Below are 19,037 nucleotides of genomic sequence, written 5' to 3' on the forward strand. Positions count from 1 at the left end.
TTGGAAGTGCCTTATGATCTGTAATTTTTTTTCATCATATTGAGTATTTTAAATTAATTTACAGAATGTAAACATGGGGTTAAGTAGAGTGTTCAAAGATGTCAGTCAACGTGACTTTTAAGTGCTACCCCCGATGATGGTAGACCTAGCACCATGACAGCAGGAAAATTGAGGTAATGGGGACAGCGAAAGAGAGGAGGAAGGAAATCGAAAAACATGGTGCATTTGCTGTTGCAGCTGCTGCAGGAGACGGCATGTCACCAACTGTCTCCTTTAAGAAAGACCCGAATGTTGAAGTCTTGGTAAAGACCTGAACATCAGCACGGACTGATTTATTTCCACTCATTGTTACAACGGCCACCTGGAACCAAGATGAGTCGGACTTGCACAGCAGAGGGCCGCCCTGATCCCCCTGCAAATATAAAAACAGAGGATTCATCATCAGTGACGGCCTAGCAATCTCCCAATCTGAACATTTCTGGGAATGGTGAACTTTATTTTACCTGCTGTAGGTCCATGGTATAAGTACAAATGTTCTCAGAATCGGAAATGTTCCCACAACTTGCCATTTCAGTTTCAATGTCTCGAAGAACTGAGACAGCTTTATCAGTGCAGAGAAAAATCAGATTCACTCACATGAATACAAACAGTCTTTATGAATCATCAATCTCTGCCTTGTATATGATTAAGCAACTACTGAAGATCTACTGAAATTACACTTTTATTGGCAACAATCACAAAAGTTTGACAAGCCCTTACCTCTGCTCTTGGTCCCCTTCCCCCAGCCTGCCACCCAGCATCGACTTCCAACAGGGAAGGATCTGGTGTTGCTGACGTCCATACACACAGGCTGGATATAATCTATGTAGTTGACTGGTCTATCCAGCAGCAGCAGTGCAATATTGAAGCTTGCAAGTTGGCTCACTATAATTCTCACAACCCCCACTGACCTCTCAAACTCTTCAGAGCCATTCACAATTCGTGGGCCCACAAACACACTCCACTCACGGGCATCTGGATTTGGGCTGTGAGGAGGATAAGGGGGCCATATTCCATTATTATACATCTATATGTTTTCAAAGGAAGTATAAAATGCTTTGAAACTTACGTTGAGAAACATTGGGCAGAAGTGAGGACGAATTTGTCAGTGATGAGGGTTCCTCCACAAGTGTAGGCACCGTTTCTGTGGAGACGAACCATCCAGGGCCATGCTCCTCCAGGTACAACACCACTGTCACCTACAGCACGGCTGTTCATGGGAGCTTTGCCACACACTGGCCCTAAATGACAAAAAAAAAGATTTATCAAGAGAAGCAGATATGAATTACAAATAGCTGAAGAATAAATGATCTAAATTCTTAATTACACCATGGAGAAAATATACACTCACTGGCAGGACTGGTTGCAGATTGGGTTGTTGTAGTTGTGGAAGTTGTTGGGGATTTTGTTGGAGGGGCTGGCAGACCAGGACAGGTGTAGCTGCTGTCAGCATCCAGACCACTGGAGGTGAAGCGGACAAAGCCTGGCTTATCTGAGCTGATGTGGGAGTTGATCCAGGACTGGTAACGGGACACTCTGGAGTAGACTCCAGGCAGATTGGGCCGAGCGCAGCCAAAACCAAAGCTAACAACTCCAGACTGGACCCAGAAGGAGGCCTGCCGGCTCACCATTGGACCTCCTGAGTCACCCTGAGGACATGGAGAGGAGACGTCAAAGGATTTCAGAGAATCCTAAACACATTTACCAACAAGTGACAAAATAAAGTGACACATCCTACCTGACAAGAGTCTTTTCCTCCTGCCAGAGCACCTGCACAGATCATGTTGTCTGTGACTGTACCGACTCCATTGAGACAGTTACACTGTCTGTTTCCCACAACTGGAACCTCCACTTCTTGAAGAGTTTCAGGGAACGGTAACGACACTGAGGGAGCAACCAGGAGACAGACAATTCATACATCCACCTGCTGTTTATAGGACACATGAACAAATGTATCTGTCAGCAACAAGCAGACTCACCTCCCTCCCTGACTGCGCCCCAGCCAGTGACCCAGCTATCTGTACCGTTGTTGAACACACTGTCACTGGCTGCCAGACACACAGGTCTGATGTAGTCTGTGAATGTGACTGGAGACGACAGTCTGAGCAGAGCAATGTCGTTGTCACTGGTGCCGCTGTCATAGTTTGGATGCAGAATGATTCTGGCAACAGTTCTGGACACTTCGTTTGGGTTTTGACCCTGCAGGTTCTGACGGCCCAGAGAAATTTGCCATCTAGACGTACTGGTACTGAAGGAAAAATGACAGGATGCATTGGTTTTAGAAAGAAGGAGAATTAAAAGTCTGAGCACATAGTGACAGTTCATCCTTTATTAGGTCAGAGTTACCCACCTGGAGAAGCAGTGAGCAGCAGACATCACCCACTCTCTGTTGATGAGGGAACCACCACAAACATGGCTGCCAAATCTCTGCAGACTGACCTGCCAGGGCCAACTTCCATCTGGAGCGTCTTCTCCTCCAACTATCCTGGCGTTCAAAGGCACAGTGCCACACACTGGAAACAAATATGTTGAAATGCATGAATGTTAACTTAACTTTGCTCAATCTAATACAATATCTAAACTATTTATTGACTCTAGATGCTGCATGAGGCAGCATTGAAAGAAAACACTAAGATTAAGTATCCAAAAATCAAACATGTGATCTAAATATCTTGGTTATTAGATGAGGCAGTCTTGTGTGTGATTTCCATTTCCCTTATTTGATTGACTCCTATTGGTAGCATCAGAACAGACACTGTGACCGACAACATGCTGCGATTCCTAACGTGTGTTAATACATGCTAATATGTGAAGGCAGGAAGAAACACACCCGCTGCACCAATGACCCCAAGCTACAATTCGTGTTCTACAAATAGAGGACAAATCACAAGTATATTCAGAACTCTGTGGTAGTCAGGATAGTTACCTTCAGCACTTGATGCTGTGGATCCAGGATGTGTGGCTGTAACATCAGGTGCTGCAGTACCAGTAGCAGCAGTAGTACCAACAGGAGCTGGCAGACCAGGACAGGTGTAGCTGCTGTCAGCATCCAGACCACTGGAGGTGAAGCGGACAAAGCCTGGCTTATCTGAGCTGATGTGGGAGTTGATCCAGGACTGGTAACGGGACACTTTGGAGTAGACTCCAGGCAGATTGGGCCGAGCGCAGCCAAAACCAAAGCTAACAACTCCAGACTGGACCCAGAAAGAGGCCTGCCGGCTCACCATTGGACCTCCTGAGTCACCCTGAGGACATGGAGAGGAGACGTCAAAGGATTTCAAAGAATCCTAAACACATTTACCAACAAGTGACAAAATAAAGTGACACATCCTACCTGACAAGAGTCTTTTCCTCCTGCCAGAACACCTGCACAGATCATGTTGTCTGTGACTGTACCGACTCCATTGAGACAGTTACACTGTCTGTTTCCCACAACTGGAACCTCCACTTCTTGAAGAGTTTCAGGGAACGGTAACGACACTGAGGGAGCAACCAGGAGACAGACAATTCATACATCCACCTGCTGTTTATAGGACACATGAACAAATGTATCTGTCAGCAACAAGCAGACTCACCTCCCTCCCTGACTGCGCCCCAGCCAGTGACCCAGCTATCTGTACCGTTGTTGAACACACTGTCACTGGCTGCCAGACACACAGGTCTGATGTAGTCTGTGAATGTGACTGGAGACGACAGTCTGAGCAGAGCAATGTCGTTGTCACTGGTGCCGCTGTCATAGTTTGGATGCAGAATGATTCTGGCAACAGTTCTGGACACTTCGTTTGGGTTTTGACCCTGCAGGTTCTGACGGCCCAGAGAAATCTGCCATCTAGACGTACTGGTACTGAAGGAAAAATGACAGGATGCATTGGTTTTAGAAAGGAGGAGACTTAAAAGTCTGAGCACATAGTGACAGTTCATCCTTTATTAGGTCAGAGTTACCCACCTGGAGAAGCAGTGAGCAGCAGACATCACCCACTCTCTGTTGATGAGGGAACCACCACAAACATGGCTGCCATATCTCTGCAGACTGACCTGCCAGGGCCAACTTCCATCTGGAGCGTCTTCTCCTCCAACTATCCTGGCGTTCAAAGGCACAGTGCCACACACTGGAAACAAATATGTTGAAATGCATGAATGTTAACTTAACTTTGCTCAATCTAATACAATATCTAAACCATTTATTGACTCTAGATGCTGCATGAGGCAGCATTGAAAGAAAACATTAAGATTAAGTATCCAAAAATCAAACATGTGATCTAAATATCTTGGTTATTAGATGAGGCAGTCATGTGTGTGATTTCCATTTCCCTTATTTGATTGACTCCTATTGGTAGCATCAGAACAGACACTGTGACTGACAACATGCTGCGATTCCTAACGTGTGTTAATACATGCTAATATGTGAAGGCAGGAAGAAACACACCCGCTGCACCAATGACCCCAAGCTACAATTTGTGTTCTACAAATAGAGGACAAATCACAAGTATATTCAGAACTCTGTGGTAGTCAGGATAGTTACCTTCAGCACTTGATGCTGTGGATCCAGGATGTGTGGCTGTAACATCAGGTGCTGCAGTACCAGTAGCAGCAGTAGTACCAACAGGAGCTGGCAGACCAGGACAGGTGTAGCTGCTGTCAGCATCCAGACCACTGGAGGTGAAGCGGACAAAGCCTGGCTTATCTGAGCTGATGTGGGAGTTGATCCAGGACTGGTAACGGGACACTCTGGAGTAGACTCCAGGCAGATTGGGCCGAGCGCAGCCAAAACCAAAGCTAACAATTCCAGACTGGACCCAGAAGGAGGCCTGCCGGCTCACCATTGGACCTCCTGAGTCACCCTGAGGACATGGAGAGGAGACGTCAAAGGATTTCAGAGAATCCTAAACACATTTACCAACAAGTGACAAAATAAAGTGACACATCCTACCTGACAAGAGTCTTTTCCTCCTGCCAGAACACCTGCACAGATCATGTTGTCTGTGACTGTACCGACTCCATTGAGACAGTTACACTGTCTGTTTCCCACAACTGGAACCTCCACTTCTTGAAGAGTTTCAGGGAACGGTAACGACACTGAGGGAGCAACCAGGAGACAGACAATTCATACATCCACCTGCTGTTTATAGGACACATGAACAAATGTATCTGTCAGCAACAAGCAGACTCACCTCCCTCCCTGACTGCGCCCCAGCCAGTGACCCAGCTATCTGTACCGTTGTTGAACACACTGTCACTGGCTGCCAGACACACAGGTCTGATGTAGTCTGTGAATGTGACTGGAGACGACAGTCTGAGCAGAGCAATGTCGTTGTCACTGGTGCCGCTGTCATAGTTTGGATGCAGAATGATTCTGGCAACAGTTCTGGACACTTCGTTTGGGTTTTGACCCTGCAGGTTCTGACGGCCCAGAGAAATTTGCCATCTAGACGTACTGGTACTGAAGGAAAAATGACAGGATGCATTGGTTTTAGAAAGAAGGAGACTTAAAAGTCTGAGCACATAGTGACAGTTCATCCTTTATTAGGTCAGAGTTACCCACCTGGAGAAGCAGTGAGCAGCAGACATCACCCACTCTCTGTTGATGAGGGAACCACCACAAACATGGCTGCCAAATCTCTGCAGACTGACCTGCCAGGGCCAACTTCCATCTGGAGCGTCTTCTCCTCCAACTATCCTGGCGTTCAAAGGCACAGTGCCACACACTGGAAACAAATATGTTGAAATGCATGAATGTTAACTTAACTTTGCTCAATCTAATACAATATCTAAACTATTTATTGACTCTAGATGCTGCATGAGGCAGCATTGAAAGAAAACACTAAGATTAAGTATCCAAAAATCAAACATGTGATCTAAATATCTTGGTTATTAGATGAAGCAGTCTTGTGTGTGATTTCCATTTCCCTTATTTGATTGACTCCTATTGGTAGCATCAGAACAGACACTGTGACCGACAACATGCTGCGATTCCTAACGTGTGTTAATACATGCTAATATGTGAAGGCAGGAAGAAACACACCCGCTGCACCAATGACCCCAAGCTACAATTCGTGTTCTACAAATAGAGGACAAATCACAAGTATATTCAGAACTCTGTGGTAGTCAGGATAGTTACCTTCAGCACTTGATGCTGTGGATCCAGGATGTGTGGCTGTAACATCAGGTGCTGCAGTACCAGTAGCAGCAGTAGTACCAACAGGAGCTGGCAGACCAGGACAGGTGTAGCTGCTGTCAGTATCCAGACCACTGGAGGTGAAGCGGACAAAGCCTGGCTTATCTGAGCTGATGTGGGAGTTGATCCAGGACTGGTAACGGGACACTTTGGAGTAGACTCCAGGCAGATTGGGCCGAGCGCAGCCAAAACCAAAGCTAACAACTCCAGACTGGACCCAGAAAGAGGCCTGCCGGCTCACCATTGGACCTCCTGAGTCACCCTGAGGACATGGAGAGGAGACGTCAAAGGATTTCAGAGAATCCTAAACACATTTACCAACAAGTGACAAAATAAAGAGACACATCCTACCTGACAAGAGTCTTTTCCTCCTGCCAGAACACCTGCACAGATCATGTTGTCTGTGACTGTACCGACTCCATTGAGACAGTTACACTGTCTGTTTCCCACAACTGGAACCTCCACTTCTTGAAGAGTTTCAGGGAACGGTAACGACACTGAGGGAGCAACCAGGAGACAGACAATTCATACATCCACCTGCTGTTTATAGGACACATGAACAAATGTATCTGTCAGCAACAAGCAGACTCACCTCCCTCCCTGACTGCGCCCCAGCCAGTGACCCAGCTATCTGTACCGTTGTTGAACACACTGTCACTGGCTGCCAGACACACAGGTCTGATGTAGTCTGTGAATGTGACTGGAGACGACAGTCTGAGCAGAGCAATGTCGTTGTCACTGGTGCCGCTGTCATAGTTTGGATGCAGAATGATTCTGGCAACAGTTCTGGACACTTCGTTTGGGTTTTGACCCTGCAGGTTCTGACGGCCCAGAGAAATCTGCCATCTAGACGTACTGGTACTGAAGGAAAAATGACAGGATGCATTGGTTTTAGAAAGGAGGAGACTTAAAAGTCTGAGCACATAGTGACAGTTCATCCTTTATTAGGTCAGAGTTACCCACCTGGAGAAGCAGTGAGCAGCAGACATCACCCACTCTCTGTTGATGAGGGAACCACCACAAACATGGCTGCCATATCTCTGCAGACTGACCTGCCAGGGCCAACTTCCATCTGGAGCGTCTTCTCCTCCAACTATCCTGGCGTTCAAAGGCACAGTGCCACACACTGGAAACAAATATGTTGAAATGCATGAATGTTAACTTAACTTTGCTCAATCTAATACAATATCTAAACCATTTATTGACTCTAGATGCTGCATGAGGCAGCATTGAAAGAAAACATTAAGATTAAGTATCCAAAAATCAAACATGTGATCTAAATATCTTGGTTATTAGATGAGGCAGTCATGTGTGTGATTTCCATTTCCCTTATTTGATTGACTCCTATTGGTAGCATCAGAACAGACACTGTGACCGACAACATGCTGCGATTCCTAACGTGTGTTAATACATGCTAATATGTGAAGGCAGGAAGAAACACACCCGCTGCACCAATGACCCCAAGCTACAATTTGTGTTCTACAAATAGAGGACAAATCACAAGTATATTCAGAACTCTGTGGTAGTCAGGATAGTTACCTTCAGCACTTGATGCTGTGGATCCAGGATGTGTGGCTGTAACATCAGGTGCTGCAGTACCAGTAGCAGCAGTAGTACCAACAGGAGCTGGCAGACCAGGACAGGTGTAGCTGCTGTCAGCATCCAGACCACTGGAGGTGAAGCGGACAAAGCCTGGCTTATCTGAGCTGATGTGGGAGTTGATCCAGGACTGGTAACGGGACACTCTGGAGTAGACTCCAGGCAGATTGGGCCGAGCACAGCCAAAACCAAAGCTAACAATTCCAGACTGGACCCAGAAGGAGGCCTGCCGGCTCACCATTGGACCTCCTGAGTCACCCTGAGGACATGGAGAGGAGATGTCAAAGGATTTCAAAGAATCCTAAACACATTTACCAACAAGTGACAAAATAAAGAGACACATCCTACCTGACAAGAGTCTTTTCCTCCTGCCAGAACACCTGCACAGATCATGTTGTCTGTGACTGTACCGACTCCATTGAGACAGTTACACTGTCTGTTTCCCACAACTGGAACCTCCACTTCTTGAAGAGTTTCAGGGAACGGTAACGACACTGAGGGAGCAACCAGGAGACAGACAATTCATACATCCACCTGCTGTTTATAGGACACATGAACAAATGTATCTGTCAGCAACAAGCAGACTCACCTCCCTCCCTGACTGCGCCCCAGCCAGTGACCCAGCTATCTGTACCGTTGTTGAACACACTGTCACTGGCTGCCAGACACACAGGTCTGATGTAGTCTGTGAATGTGACTGGAGACGACAGTCTGAGCAGAGCAATGTCGTTGTCACTGGTGCCGCTGTCATAGTTTGGATGCAGAATGATTCTGGCAACAGTTCTGGACACTTCGTTTGGGTTTTGACCCTGCAGGTTCTGACGGCCCAGAGAAATTTGCCATCTAGACGTACTGGTACTGAAGGAAAAATGACAGGATGCATTGGTTTTAGAAAGAAGGAGACTTAAAAGTCTGAGCACATAGTGACAGTTCATCCTTTATTAGGTCAGAGTTACCCACCTGGAGAAGCAGTGAGCAGCAGACATCACCCACTCTCTGTTGATGAGGGAACCACCACAAACATGGCTGCCAAATCTCTGCAGACTGACCTGCCAGGGCCAACTTCCATCTGGAGCGTCTTCTCCTCCAACTATCCTGGCGTTCAAAGGCACAGTGCCACACACTGGAAACAAATATGTTGAAATGCATGAATGTTAACTTAACTTTGCTCAATCTAATACAATATCTAAACCATTTATTGACACTAGATGCTGCATGAGGCAGCATTGAAAGAAAACATTAAGATTAAGTATCCAAAAATCAAACATGTGATCTAAATATCTTGGTTATTAGATGAGGCAGTCATGTGTGTGATTTCCATTTCCCTTATTTGATTGACTCCTATTGGTAGCATCAGAACAGACACTGTGACCGACAACATGCTGCGATTCCTAACGTGTGTTAATACATGCTAATATGTGAAGGCAGGAAGAAACACACCCGCTGCACCAATGACCCCAAGCTACAATTTGTGTTCTACAAATAGAGGACAAATCACAAGTATATTCAGAACTCTGTGGTAGTCAGGATAGTTACCTTCAGCACTTGATGCTGTGGATCCAGGATGTGTGGCTGTAACATCAGGTGCTGCAGTACCAGTAGCAGCAGTAGTACCAACAGGAGCTGGCAGACCAGGACAGGTGTAGCTGCTGTCAGTATCCAGACCACTGGAGGTGAAGCGGACAAAGCCTGGCTTATCTGAGCTGATGTGGGAGTTGATCCAGGACTGGTAACGGGACACTCTGGAGTAGACTCCAGGCAGATTGGGCCGAGCGCAGCCAAAACCAAAGCTAACAATTCCAGACTGGACCCAGAAGGAGGCCTGCCGGCTCACCATTGGACCTCCTGAGTCACCCTGAGGACATGGAGAGGAGATGCCAAAGGATTTCAAAGAATCCTAAACACATTTACCAACAAGTGACAAAATAAAGTGACACATCCTACCTGACAAGAGTCTTTTCCTCCTGCCAGAACACCTGCACAGATCATGTTGTCTGTGACTGTACCGACTCCATTGAGACAGTTACACTGTCTGTTTCCCACAACTGGAACCTCCACTTCTTGAAGAGTTTCAGGGAACGGTAACGACACTGAGGGAGCAACCAGGAGACAGACAATTCATACATCCACCTGCTGTTTATAGGACACATGAACAAATGTATCTGTCAGCAACAAGCAGACTCACCTCCCTCCCTGACTGCGCCCCAGCCAGTGACCCAGCTATCTGTACCGTTGTTGAACACACTGTCACTGGCTGCCAGACACACAGGTCTGATGTAGTCTGTGAATGTGACTGGAGACGACAGTCTGAGCAGAGCAATGTCGTTGTCACTGGTGCCGCTGTCATAGTTTGGATGCAGAATGATTCTGGCAACAGTTCTGGACACTTCGTTTGGGTTTTGACCCTGCAGGTTCTGACGGCCCAGAGAAATCTGCCATCTAGACGTACTGGTACTGAAGGAAAAATGACAGGATGCATTGGTTTTAGAAAGGAGGAGACTTAAAAGTCTGAGCACATAGTGACAGTTCATCCTTTATTAGGTCAGAGTTACCCACCTGGAGAAGCAGTGAGCAGCAGACATCACCCACTCTCTGTTGATGAGGGAACCACCACAAACATGGCTGCCAAATCTCTGCAGACTGACCTGCCAGGGCCAACTTCCATCTGGAGCGTCTTCTCCTCCAACTATCCTGGCGTTCAAAGGCACAGTGCCACACACTGGAAAACAGTTGAGTATAATGTGTGTTACCTTTTTATTGAATAATTTAATCATTTCTGACTTAAAATCTACATGCAACGTGTCACATATTTTACTAGGTGTTAAATGTTGTCAACTCACCATCAAGCTGAGCATGTGACCCTGAGAAACAAAAAAAACACAAATGGGTTTGTTGTATCACTCTGAATGGGGTCAGGCTATATCAACGACTTTCTACTCTGACTGTGTTATAAAGGCACTGTATGCAAGTTGAAAGTAAGTAAGTGGCTTTATTAGTGAGCAATAAATCATGTGCTGATGCTTTATACATCAGTTATAACTCACTAAGAAGAAGTCTTTTTAGGCCCTTCAGCTGTTGTTAAGAAAAAGTTTCAAAACCAACAAAAAAGCAAACAGCAAAGGTTATTTAGTCATCTGTAATTATAGATTCACATTAATTGATGCATTCGAAAATCAATGAAATTTACATTTAACTGATGGTACATGTGAAATCTAACATTTGAAAAGCTAAGAAATAATATAATGTATGATAAATATAACTAGAAAATTTCTCGTAGAAATTTTAGACGTGGGCCGCTGTGCTACGACGTCTGTAAAAATGGCAATAGCGAAGGACTGACGCAATGAAAAAATATCAACGATTTAGTCACGGATCTGTGTCATCTGTGTGTCAGTCTTTCTCTGTGTGTGTGTGTCTGTATGTCCATCTGTCTGTCTGTCTCTCTGTCTATCTGTCTGTGTCTCTGTCTGTCTGCTCGTGTTTGTGTCTATCTGTCTGTCTGTGTGTCTCTGTCTGTCTGTCTGTCTGTCTGTGTGTCTGTCTCTGTCTGTCTGTCTGTCTGTCTATCTGTCTGTGTCTCTGTATGTCTGTGTGTCTCAGTCTGTCTGCTCGTGTGTGTGTCTCTGTCTGTCTGTCTGTCTGTCTGTGTGTCTGTCTCTGTCTGTCTGTCTGTCTGTCTTTCTGTGTGTCTGTCTGTCTGTCCATCTGTCTCTCTGTCTGTCTCTCAGGAGCAGCAAGGGGAGGAGCAGACTTGTATAAGAGGAGAGGAGGAGGGAGGAGGAGGAGAAAGAGAATATGATCGGGGGAAGAGGAGAGTGAGGAAGAGGAGGTGGAGGGAGGAAGAGCAGGAGGAGAAGTGAACGATAAGGAGACTTGTATAAGAGTTGACTCTAAGCTGGTTAATCATATTGAAGAAGACAAAATGGCTGACATGAGAGATGGTCCATTTAGAGGAGTCTGACTGTGTTCTTTTGACTGATAACACAGAGAGAGCCTGCCAAGGTGCCACTCAAACAGACCTCACTGTTCAAAAGCCGTAGGTCGTATTGTTAAACAGAGGTCACTTTGAGCGCTACGACAGATAGCTGAAGACGTAAATGTGTAATAGGTGTGGGTAAAGTGAAAAAAGATGGCTATATCACAGTTTTAAAAAGTCCCACATTTCTGTTTTTGCTCAGAAGTGAAGACCCACTATTGTTGCTTTGCATAGTTAGTTTTGCATAGTGTGGCACAGTAGTGGGCCTTGTGTAGTAAGCGGCCCACTAACTAATAAATTCATAATCCCACATGAGACTAAATCCCCAGACTTTACATACACACCACACCAGCAGCCTCCGTGTCCACATAATGAGGAGTGCAGCATGATACGGTATGGATGTGGACAATAAAACCATAAGACAGCAATAATGCAGACTGAAACTTATCGTTCTCCAGTATCCCCAACCAGTGTCACATATATTTGAGTTCCATCTTGTACACATTTTTTAAAAAATCATTTTTAGCTTTTACTTCATCCCTATTATTTCTTCTGACTTGCCTTAAATCCATTTATGCACAAATGTAAAAGCCTTGAAAAATCTGTTTTAATCCATTCAAATTCAGTCTTTGAAGATAATATACAATTACTATACAATAATTACTGTATAATTTTAAATTACTATTTAAAATATACTGGTTTCCCACTGCACCTCAAACCTATCCAAATAACTGCATACATTTCTTAGATTAAAACAGATGCAGAGTTTCATGAGGTGCATTATGTTCACAAGAAATTGATAACAAGCCACTGCCAAAATCAGAAACCCTCGAAAGTCACACTTTCTGTCAGATAGAAAAAGAGTTTGTTCATTTCTAAGTGGACCTACCCTAATCGAGGATATCAAACTATTTTTCCAGCATCTACAGCTCAACAAAGATGCTGGTCCAGCGTGTAACTTACCTGCAGATAAAAAGCTCGCTAGAGCCAATGCACAGATCCACTTCCTCAGAGCCATTGTGTGACTGCACGGTTCTTGTTTGTCACCCTTTATATGCCTGGTTTGACCTGCTACCTGCCATGAGGTGTGGCTCCCCTGTGAGACACCCCACGTAACTTCAAATAAAGTTAAACAGCTTCCTTGTTCCTCTTGCTTAATTTTTGGGAAAATGTCTGCAGAAATCCAGTAAGAAATCCATATCTACACAGCTTAGAGGCCACCTGTGAGCCCTTAACGGGTAAAAGTTAAAGGTGTCATGAGGAGGATGGTTTGCTAAACAAAGAGACGACTAGATTTGTTTTAAAGGTGTAGAGGGAATATTAGATTTTTAATTTTAAATTTTTAATTTAATACCTGGAATAAAACTTAATTGTGAGTCGTAGTTGTTTCATGGTCTGAATAGAGCTCAATATAATTACTGTTGTGTAAATACTGAGGCTGTCCTTTATGTTCCCAACAAAGGCTTGGGCAAAGCAGTCACATATGAGACATATGAGAATACCTAACATGTCCCACAGTTGAGCAATATCCAACAGATGGCCATGGTTGAGTGACAAATGTGACTAAAGTACCTGTTGCCATTGCTTGTAGAAGAATTGTGTATTTCACCACTTGGCTTCCCATGTCAAAATGGTATTTCACGGACAAAAGACCTTTCAAAAGATGTCACCAGTGTCACTTATGAGTCATTATTTAAAAATACATACATTCCTAATGTTCTTAACTAGATTAAACGGCATATACTGTATCTACAGTATGATGTTAGCGGATTGAATTAGTGGTGCATGCTTTCATCTTTGTTGCTACTAGCATCATTCATCAGAAATAAAATAACAATTATCAGACAGGCAGGGGCGCCCCCAGAAATTTTTCACAGGGGGGGCCAGATAGGGCCAGTGAAAATCCTGGGGAGGCACACCAAAACCAAAAACAATAATGGAATTTCAAGAAGAAAAGCTGTTGTAAGTATTGAGGCTAGTCAAGATCAATGTCAGTATGAGAGTTAAGGAATCATGTACTCATATACTTTCTAATTTTACAGTTAACGTTACTTAGATGTACATGGACTAATACAGTACAAGCCTGTTTTATTAAGTGTTGGTTTATTTATGAGTTAGGAAATTCATTGTTCTAATAGGGTAGTTGTATTATACAGCTTTACTATTAGGGAGTACATTCATGTAAGGAACTAAACAGTTACAGGGAACAAGTCTACTCAAGTTTAAAAGCACCACACAGAGGCCTTTAATTGTTTTCAATACAGCTTTGTTCTGCTGTAAACATGTAACAGACTATGTCCACAAAAGCATTGTCTTTGACAGTAGACATCTGACCATAGCTCTGAGAGTATTCTAGCCATGTGTGAGCACTGTGCCAGTCTTTCTTGAAGCCTCGTCTTCTGTCCCCTTGAGGAGTACGAGGGAAAAACTTGAGATGCTGCTGTTTGGGCCCTCTGATGTTGACTGGGAAATATCTGTGATGAAACATGAGGAAAATAAGTTATTCTGAATTTAAAATAGCAGCAGCAGTTCTGTTCTGACATGAATAAGAAGCTTTCTGTTGTTGCACCAGGATTCATAACTCAGAGTTGACACCTTTTGCTCGGCGGTCTTATCTTGGCCTGCATCATCACACATATGGAAGAGATGTCCGTAGACTTTCTCTTCGTTGTCTGAAAATTGCCGTAGCATCACGGCACAGGTACTGGTGATCCTTAACACAAGCTAATGAGATGCTCAGTAACAGAGAGCAGCCAGCATGTGGTTCAGCACAGACACAGTTTACCAAACACATACTATTTGTTCTAAAAGTAAGTACTGTTTGACTGATTTACCTGTTGGTAGTCTGGTTGTCTCAACAGCTGCCGTTGAAAAGGACTTCCACTGTCCGTCTCTGAGTTTGGGCAGCAGCTGCTGCAGTGCTGCACTCGGACAACATAGTTACAATTTCCGAAATTTTCAAATGTTAATTTGACCTATCAGAACTGGGGGGGCCACTGGGGGGGGCAAGCATTTTTCAGGGGTGGCCGCGGCCCCCCCTGGCCCCCTCTTGACGGCGCCCCTGCAGACAGGGGTTGTGGAGTCTGTTGTTGCCTCAGAACACACACCAACCAAATATGTTGAAAAAGTATATGAGCAAGCACGTCATTCACAGAAAAACTTTCCACCAGTTCTTTAACACACAACTCAGCGCTGACAGCAACTGAACTTGTCTTTCAGTGCGTTACAAAAAAAGCAACAAAGGTCAGGAATTCAACCAGTCTTAAATTGCTCGTGTCGGTTCATGACGTGATTCACACAACACAAAACAATCCACACAGGTGGTACGTCCATGTTATGGCTGCAATCTTTACACCTCATCCATCACTTTCTGTCTGGACTATAACTAAAGTGCAAATATGCATTTTGACAGAATGGGGAAAGACCTTTTCAAACACAGTTATATAACAACACTACAAAGCATGTTGTTTGTCTGGCTAATATTGCTCTACCGTATTTCTCAGTGAAAACTGAATTAACTTTAATAAGTAATGTAAAAGGACAGTTTAGCTTCCATTAACAGAAAAGCACAAGACTCTTTATTCTAATGTCATTCATAAGACAACCTCTTATACTATGACCAGGAAGCAGAACAGGTTAAGTACAGTTTACATACACACAGGTCTTAAAAAAAACGTTAAATGGTATTTATTATCACAAGATGAGTTACCTATTTGTAATAACTAACTGTTATGCGAAATCAAACTGGCTGGACCCACAATACAGACAGACACTGACAATGGTAGGAGACTGGTAAGTTTATTATCAACAGGGCAGGAGGTGGAAGCCGGGAGGTGCAGGCTGGTGGAGAGAGGGAACCGGGCCGGAGGGGAGACCAGGAGGGAGCGGGCAGGAGACCTGGGGAAGCAACCGGAGAGGGAGACAGGACCGGGACAAGGGATAGAAGCAAAAGCTAACGCTAGAAAATCTCAAGACAAAGAGCCGTAAATTACCACAAAAAAACATTTGTTTTAAAGGTGTAGAGGGAATATTAGATTTTTAATTTTTAATTTTCAATTTAATACCTGGAATAAAACTTAATTGTGAGTCGTAGTTTTAATGTTCATGGTCTGAATAGAGCTCAATATAATTACTGTTGTGTAAATACTGAGGCTGCCCTTTATGTTCCCAACAAAGGCTTGGGCAAAGCAGTCACATATGAGACTTTTGAAAATACCTAACATGTCCCACAGTTGAGCAATATCCAACAGATGGCCATGGTTGAGTGACAAATGTGACTAAAGTACCTGTTGCCATTGCTCGCTAGAAAATCTCAAGACAAAGAGCCGTAAATTACCACAAGGAAACGGATAATCTGGCAGTGAGGGAGAGGGTGAACTGGGTTTATAAAGACTGGGGAGGAGTAGGTGGCTGGATAGCTGATGAGGAACAGGTGTGTGATTATTGCAGGTGTGTGGGTGGATGAGCGGGAGAATAGTGATGTGTCGGTCGCGAACGATCCGGGTCTTAGAGCCGGCTCTTGATTGGGAGCCAATCCGATGGGAGCCGATATGTTTTTTTTCCGTCTTTTTTCTGTTAAAGCCGCATGTGATTGGTCAAGTTGTGTGGTGGTGTCTGTGTGTCCACACTGAGCGGGAGGGGGGGCTACAGACACACAGAACAGTGAGCACATGAACTGGAGTGAGGGAGAGAAAAGAGGGCGAGAGAGCACTGCTACATAGTCAGACTGCAGGCAGGACAGGTGAGCGACAGAAAATGTAGTAAAATTTGGACAAGTTTTAATACAATTGATAGTTTGAGGGCAGAGTGCAGACTTTGCAAAATTAAAATTTCATATCAGGCAGGCTCCACAGACAACCTGCACAGACAAGTGTGTACTGTTCACCCATCAATTCAGTTAGAGGAGAAAAGACAAGCAAGGGAAGCTGCTGTTAATGAAGGTGCCAGTGTGTCTACTGCTCCTACAATGTCTACAGCATCATCCAGGACAACACCACAGCCACCAAGACCTGCAGCCCAGAGCTCTATGACCCCAGTAAAACTAAATAATTTAAAATTAATAAAGCAATATAAACAATAACTATTCTATATAATGTGTTTTTTACATTAGTAATTCATTTATTGAAGCAACAAAAAATCTGAGGAGCCACTTGGGAGCCGAAAGAGCCGGCTCTTTTTAGGGAGCCGAGCCAAAAGAGCCGGCTCTCTAGAAAGAGCCGAAATTCCCATCACTACAGGAGTAACCCTCCTGACCCGCTCCGGCGACAGACAGGGGGAGACAAAACACACAAGAGGGAGAGAGACAGCAGGATCATAACAATAACGATGACTTACACACTCTGTTATCACAAATGCTTTTCAGTACATTCAACAGAGTTGAACATTAATTAAAAAAAAAAAAACACCCATCCACGGTTTAATGATCTTCTACTTCCTGGAATGATTGGTCAAAAATACACCAGAATAACTGCTAAGCTATTATTATTGTTAGTTCCTTGTTTTAGTAATGGCAGTGACTTAGTTTATTCTCTCAGCTGTGATGAGACATGAGCAACACTCAAAGAAGGATTCTCTTCCAGATGGTGTGGCTGTGGTGATTACATGTCTACAGAGTAGAACCAGTGTTGACTCATCAGAGGAAGTGAATACTAATGTTGTCACGCACACACGCACACAAAAGAAAATCTTTTGAATCCGATGATTATGGTATTATATTGATATTATTTTCAATATAACCATTCTTGACAAATCAAATGTAAGAAGTTTAGGATATTGTGCTGCTACTTTTAATTTTCATTGAGCATGATCTACATACTCTCAGTTTTACACCAGACCGCTGTCTGAGGAGGAAGCAAAGCGTGCTAAAGTCCAAATTATCTTTCCTTTCCATCATCCATTGTCTCTGGTCATCACTTTCAAAGAGGAGAAGCAGCCTTGTCACTGTGACGTGAGGGATCAAAAACGACAACTGACTGAGTCACTGATTATGAAGAATCAACTCGATTTTGTGGAAAACTTCCTTTTGGGGAGGTAAAATGTGTGACCGGATAAAGCTTGAACCATAAGCTAAGATTGCCAGTTTGGCTCTGTTGTGACAAGGTCTTTGTTTGTGTAGCTTCTTTCAAGGTGCCATCTGTCCACACTGCAAGTCAGCCTGTATGATCAAACCTCTCTCTCTCATTGCGCTTCTATTAGAGCTGTGCCACAATTTACTTAATCTGATCCATTTTATTAATCTTAATGAACCTTCTTTTGCACATTTTATCTGCAATGTGATAATAATCTAGTGGGAGGATATTTTCAAGTATGGAGTTGCATTTTCCAGATTGAAAACATTCTTTTGCTGGAGATCTTTTTGCGTCTGTTCATTCTCTGTCTTCTTTTTGTTTGGTCAAATACACGTGCAGATTTGTACTTACAGTAGTTCTCAGTAAATTCTTTGTGAATTTAGGTACAATAGCAGTGTGGATAATGGACAAGAGAGAATATGATTCACTGTCACATGCTTTGATGGCAGTCACAGTGGACTGTGCCAGCAGAAGCGAGGTGAAGATGGTTTAGCAGAAGTCCCAAACCACAGATGTAACAGCTAAATAAAACTTGGTACAGGACCACATGAAAATGTGATTTGAGGAAGTGCAAATGATTCATTGCTCATGTGACTTCACAAAATTCAAATTTTTTCTTGGATGTGTGATGGTGAGTGTCAGTGCGTGTCCTCTGTGCTGCAGGACTGTGTTTACTTTGGAGGGAAGATGCTCTCAACTGGCAGCAGTGCCAAAGGACTTCAGACACCAACTGCAGTAGCGTCTGCAGACGGAGGCACAGGATGGATGTCTGCGTGTGTCTAAGTGTTCTAACACTGAATGAACACTTTGCCAACATTGTACGAGTAATTGAAAAATGTTCATCTTAAAGTAGGGATATATCAGATGGCAGAGCTACACCTTAAGGTTTATGTTTAGTTTAAAACACATTTGGTTATAAAGATGAGAAATAAACTAATAAATGAACACTTCACATGATGTTTTGTGTTATTCGGCCATTTTCAGTCATACATGTGCAGCGAATACTGCAGCTTCTGTGTGTTCTTGAAACATTCAATTCATGAGAACTCTGATCATTTAGCCTCATCTACTGGTTTGATGGAGTAATTGCACGGCACTGTTTTGCTTATACACCTAGTAGTAGGCTAGTGTATATCCACTTACAGGATCTTTGTTGACTTCACAAGCCAGACCTAAATCA

The 19,037-nt window shown here is 44.0% G+C and overlaps 3 protein-coding genes across 3 annotated transcripts; all 3 read right to left on the minus strand.

The window, feature by feature from the left end:
• Positions 1–77: 77 nt before the first annotated feature.
• On the minus strand, positions 78–2,430 carry LOC139220293 (polyserase-2-like). Its single transcript, XM_070852370.1, has 8 exons — positions 2,390–2,430; positions 2,019–2,287; positions 1,778–1,923; positions 1,391–1,688; positions 1,109–1,280; positions 760–1,025; positions 504–613; positions 78–412 (listed from the first exon to the last, which is right to left on the minus strand). Exons 1-8 carry the CDS (start codon positions 2,413–2,415, stop codon positions 146–148), a joined length of 1,554 nt encoding a protein of 517 aa, XP_070708471.1. The 5' UTR covers positions 2,416–2,430; the 3' UTR covers positions 78–145.
• A 461-nt stretch (positions 2,431–2,891) lies between these two features.
• On the minus strand, positions 2,892–5,760 carry LOC139220190 (transmembrane protease serine 9-like). The gene is made up of 9 exons (XM_070852258.1): positions 5,582–5,760; positions 5,211–5,479; positions 4,970–5,115; positions 4,562–4,880; positions 3,986–4,148; positions 3,615–3,877; positions 3,374–3,519; positions 3,044–3,326; positions 2,892–2,905 (listed from the first exon to the last, which is right to left on the minus strand). Exons 1-9 carry the CDS (start codon positions 5,605–5,607, stop codon positions 2,892–2,894), a joined length of 1,629 nt encoding a protein of 542 aa, XP_070708359.1. The 5' UTR covers positions 5,608–5,760.
• A 323-nt stretch (positions 5,761–6,083) lies between these two features.
• LOC139220191 (transmembrane protease serine 9-like) lies at positions 6,084–10,669 on the minus strand. Its single transcript, XM_070852259.1, has 14 exons — positions 10,654–10,669; positions 10,370–10,532; positions 9,999–10,267; positions 9,758–9,903; positions 9,350–9,668; positions 8,774–8,936; positions 8,403–8,665; positions 8,109–8,307; positions 7,832–8,076; positions 7,178–7,340; positions 6,807–7,075; positions 6,566–6,711; positions 6,236–6,518; positions 6,084–6,097 (listed from the first exon to the last, which is right to left on the minus strand). Exons 2-14 carry the CDS (start codon positions 10,393–10,395, stop codon positions 6,084–6,086), a joined length of 2,505 nt encoding a protein of 834 aa, XP_070708360.1. The 5' UTR covers positions 10,396–10,532; positions 10,654–10,669.
• Positions 10,670–19,037: the final 8,368 nt, after the last annotated feature.

This window comes from Pempheris klunzingeri, chromosome 20, assembly GCF_042242105.1.
Source record: "Pempheris klunzingeri isolate RE-2024b chromosome 20, fPemKlu1.hap1, whole genome shotgun sequence".
Taxonomy (NCBI): domain Eukaryota; kingdom Metazoa; phylum Chordata; class Actinopteri; order Acropomatiformes; family Pempheridae; genus Pempheris; species Pempheris klunzingeri.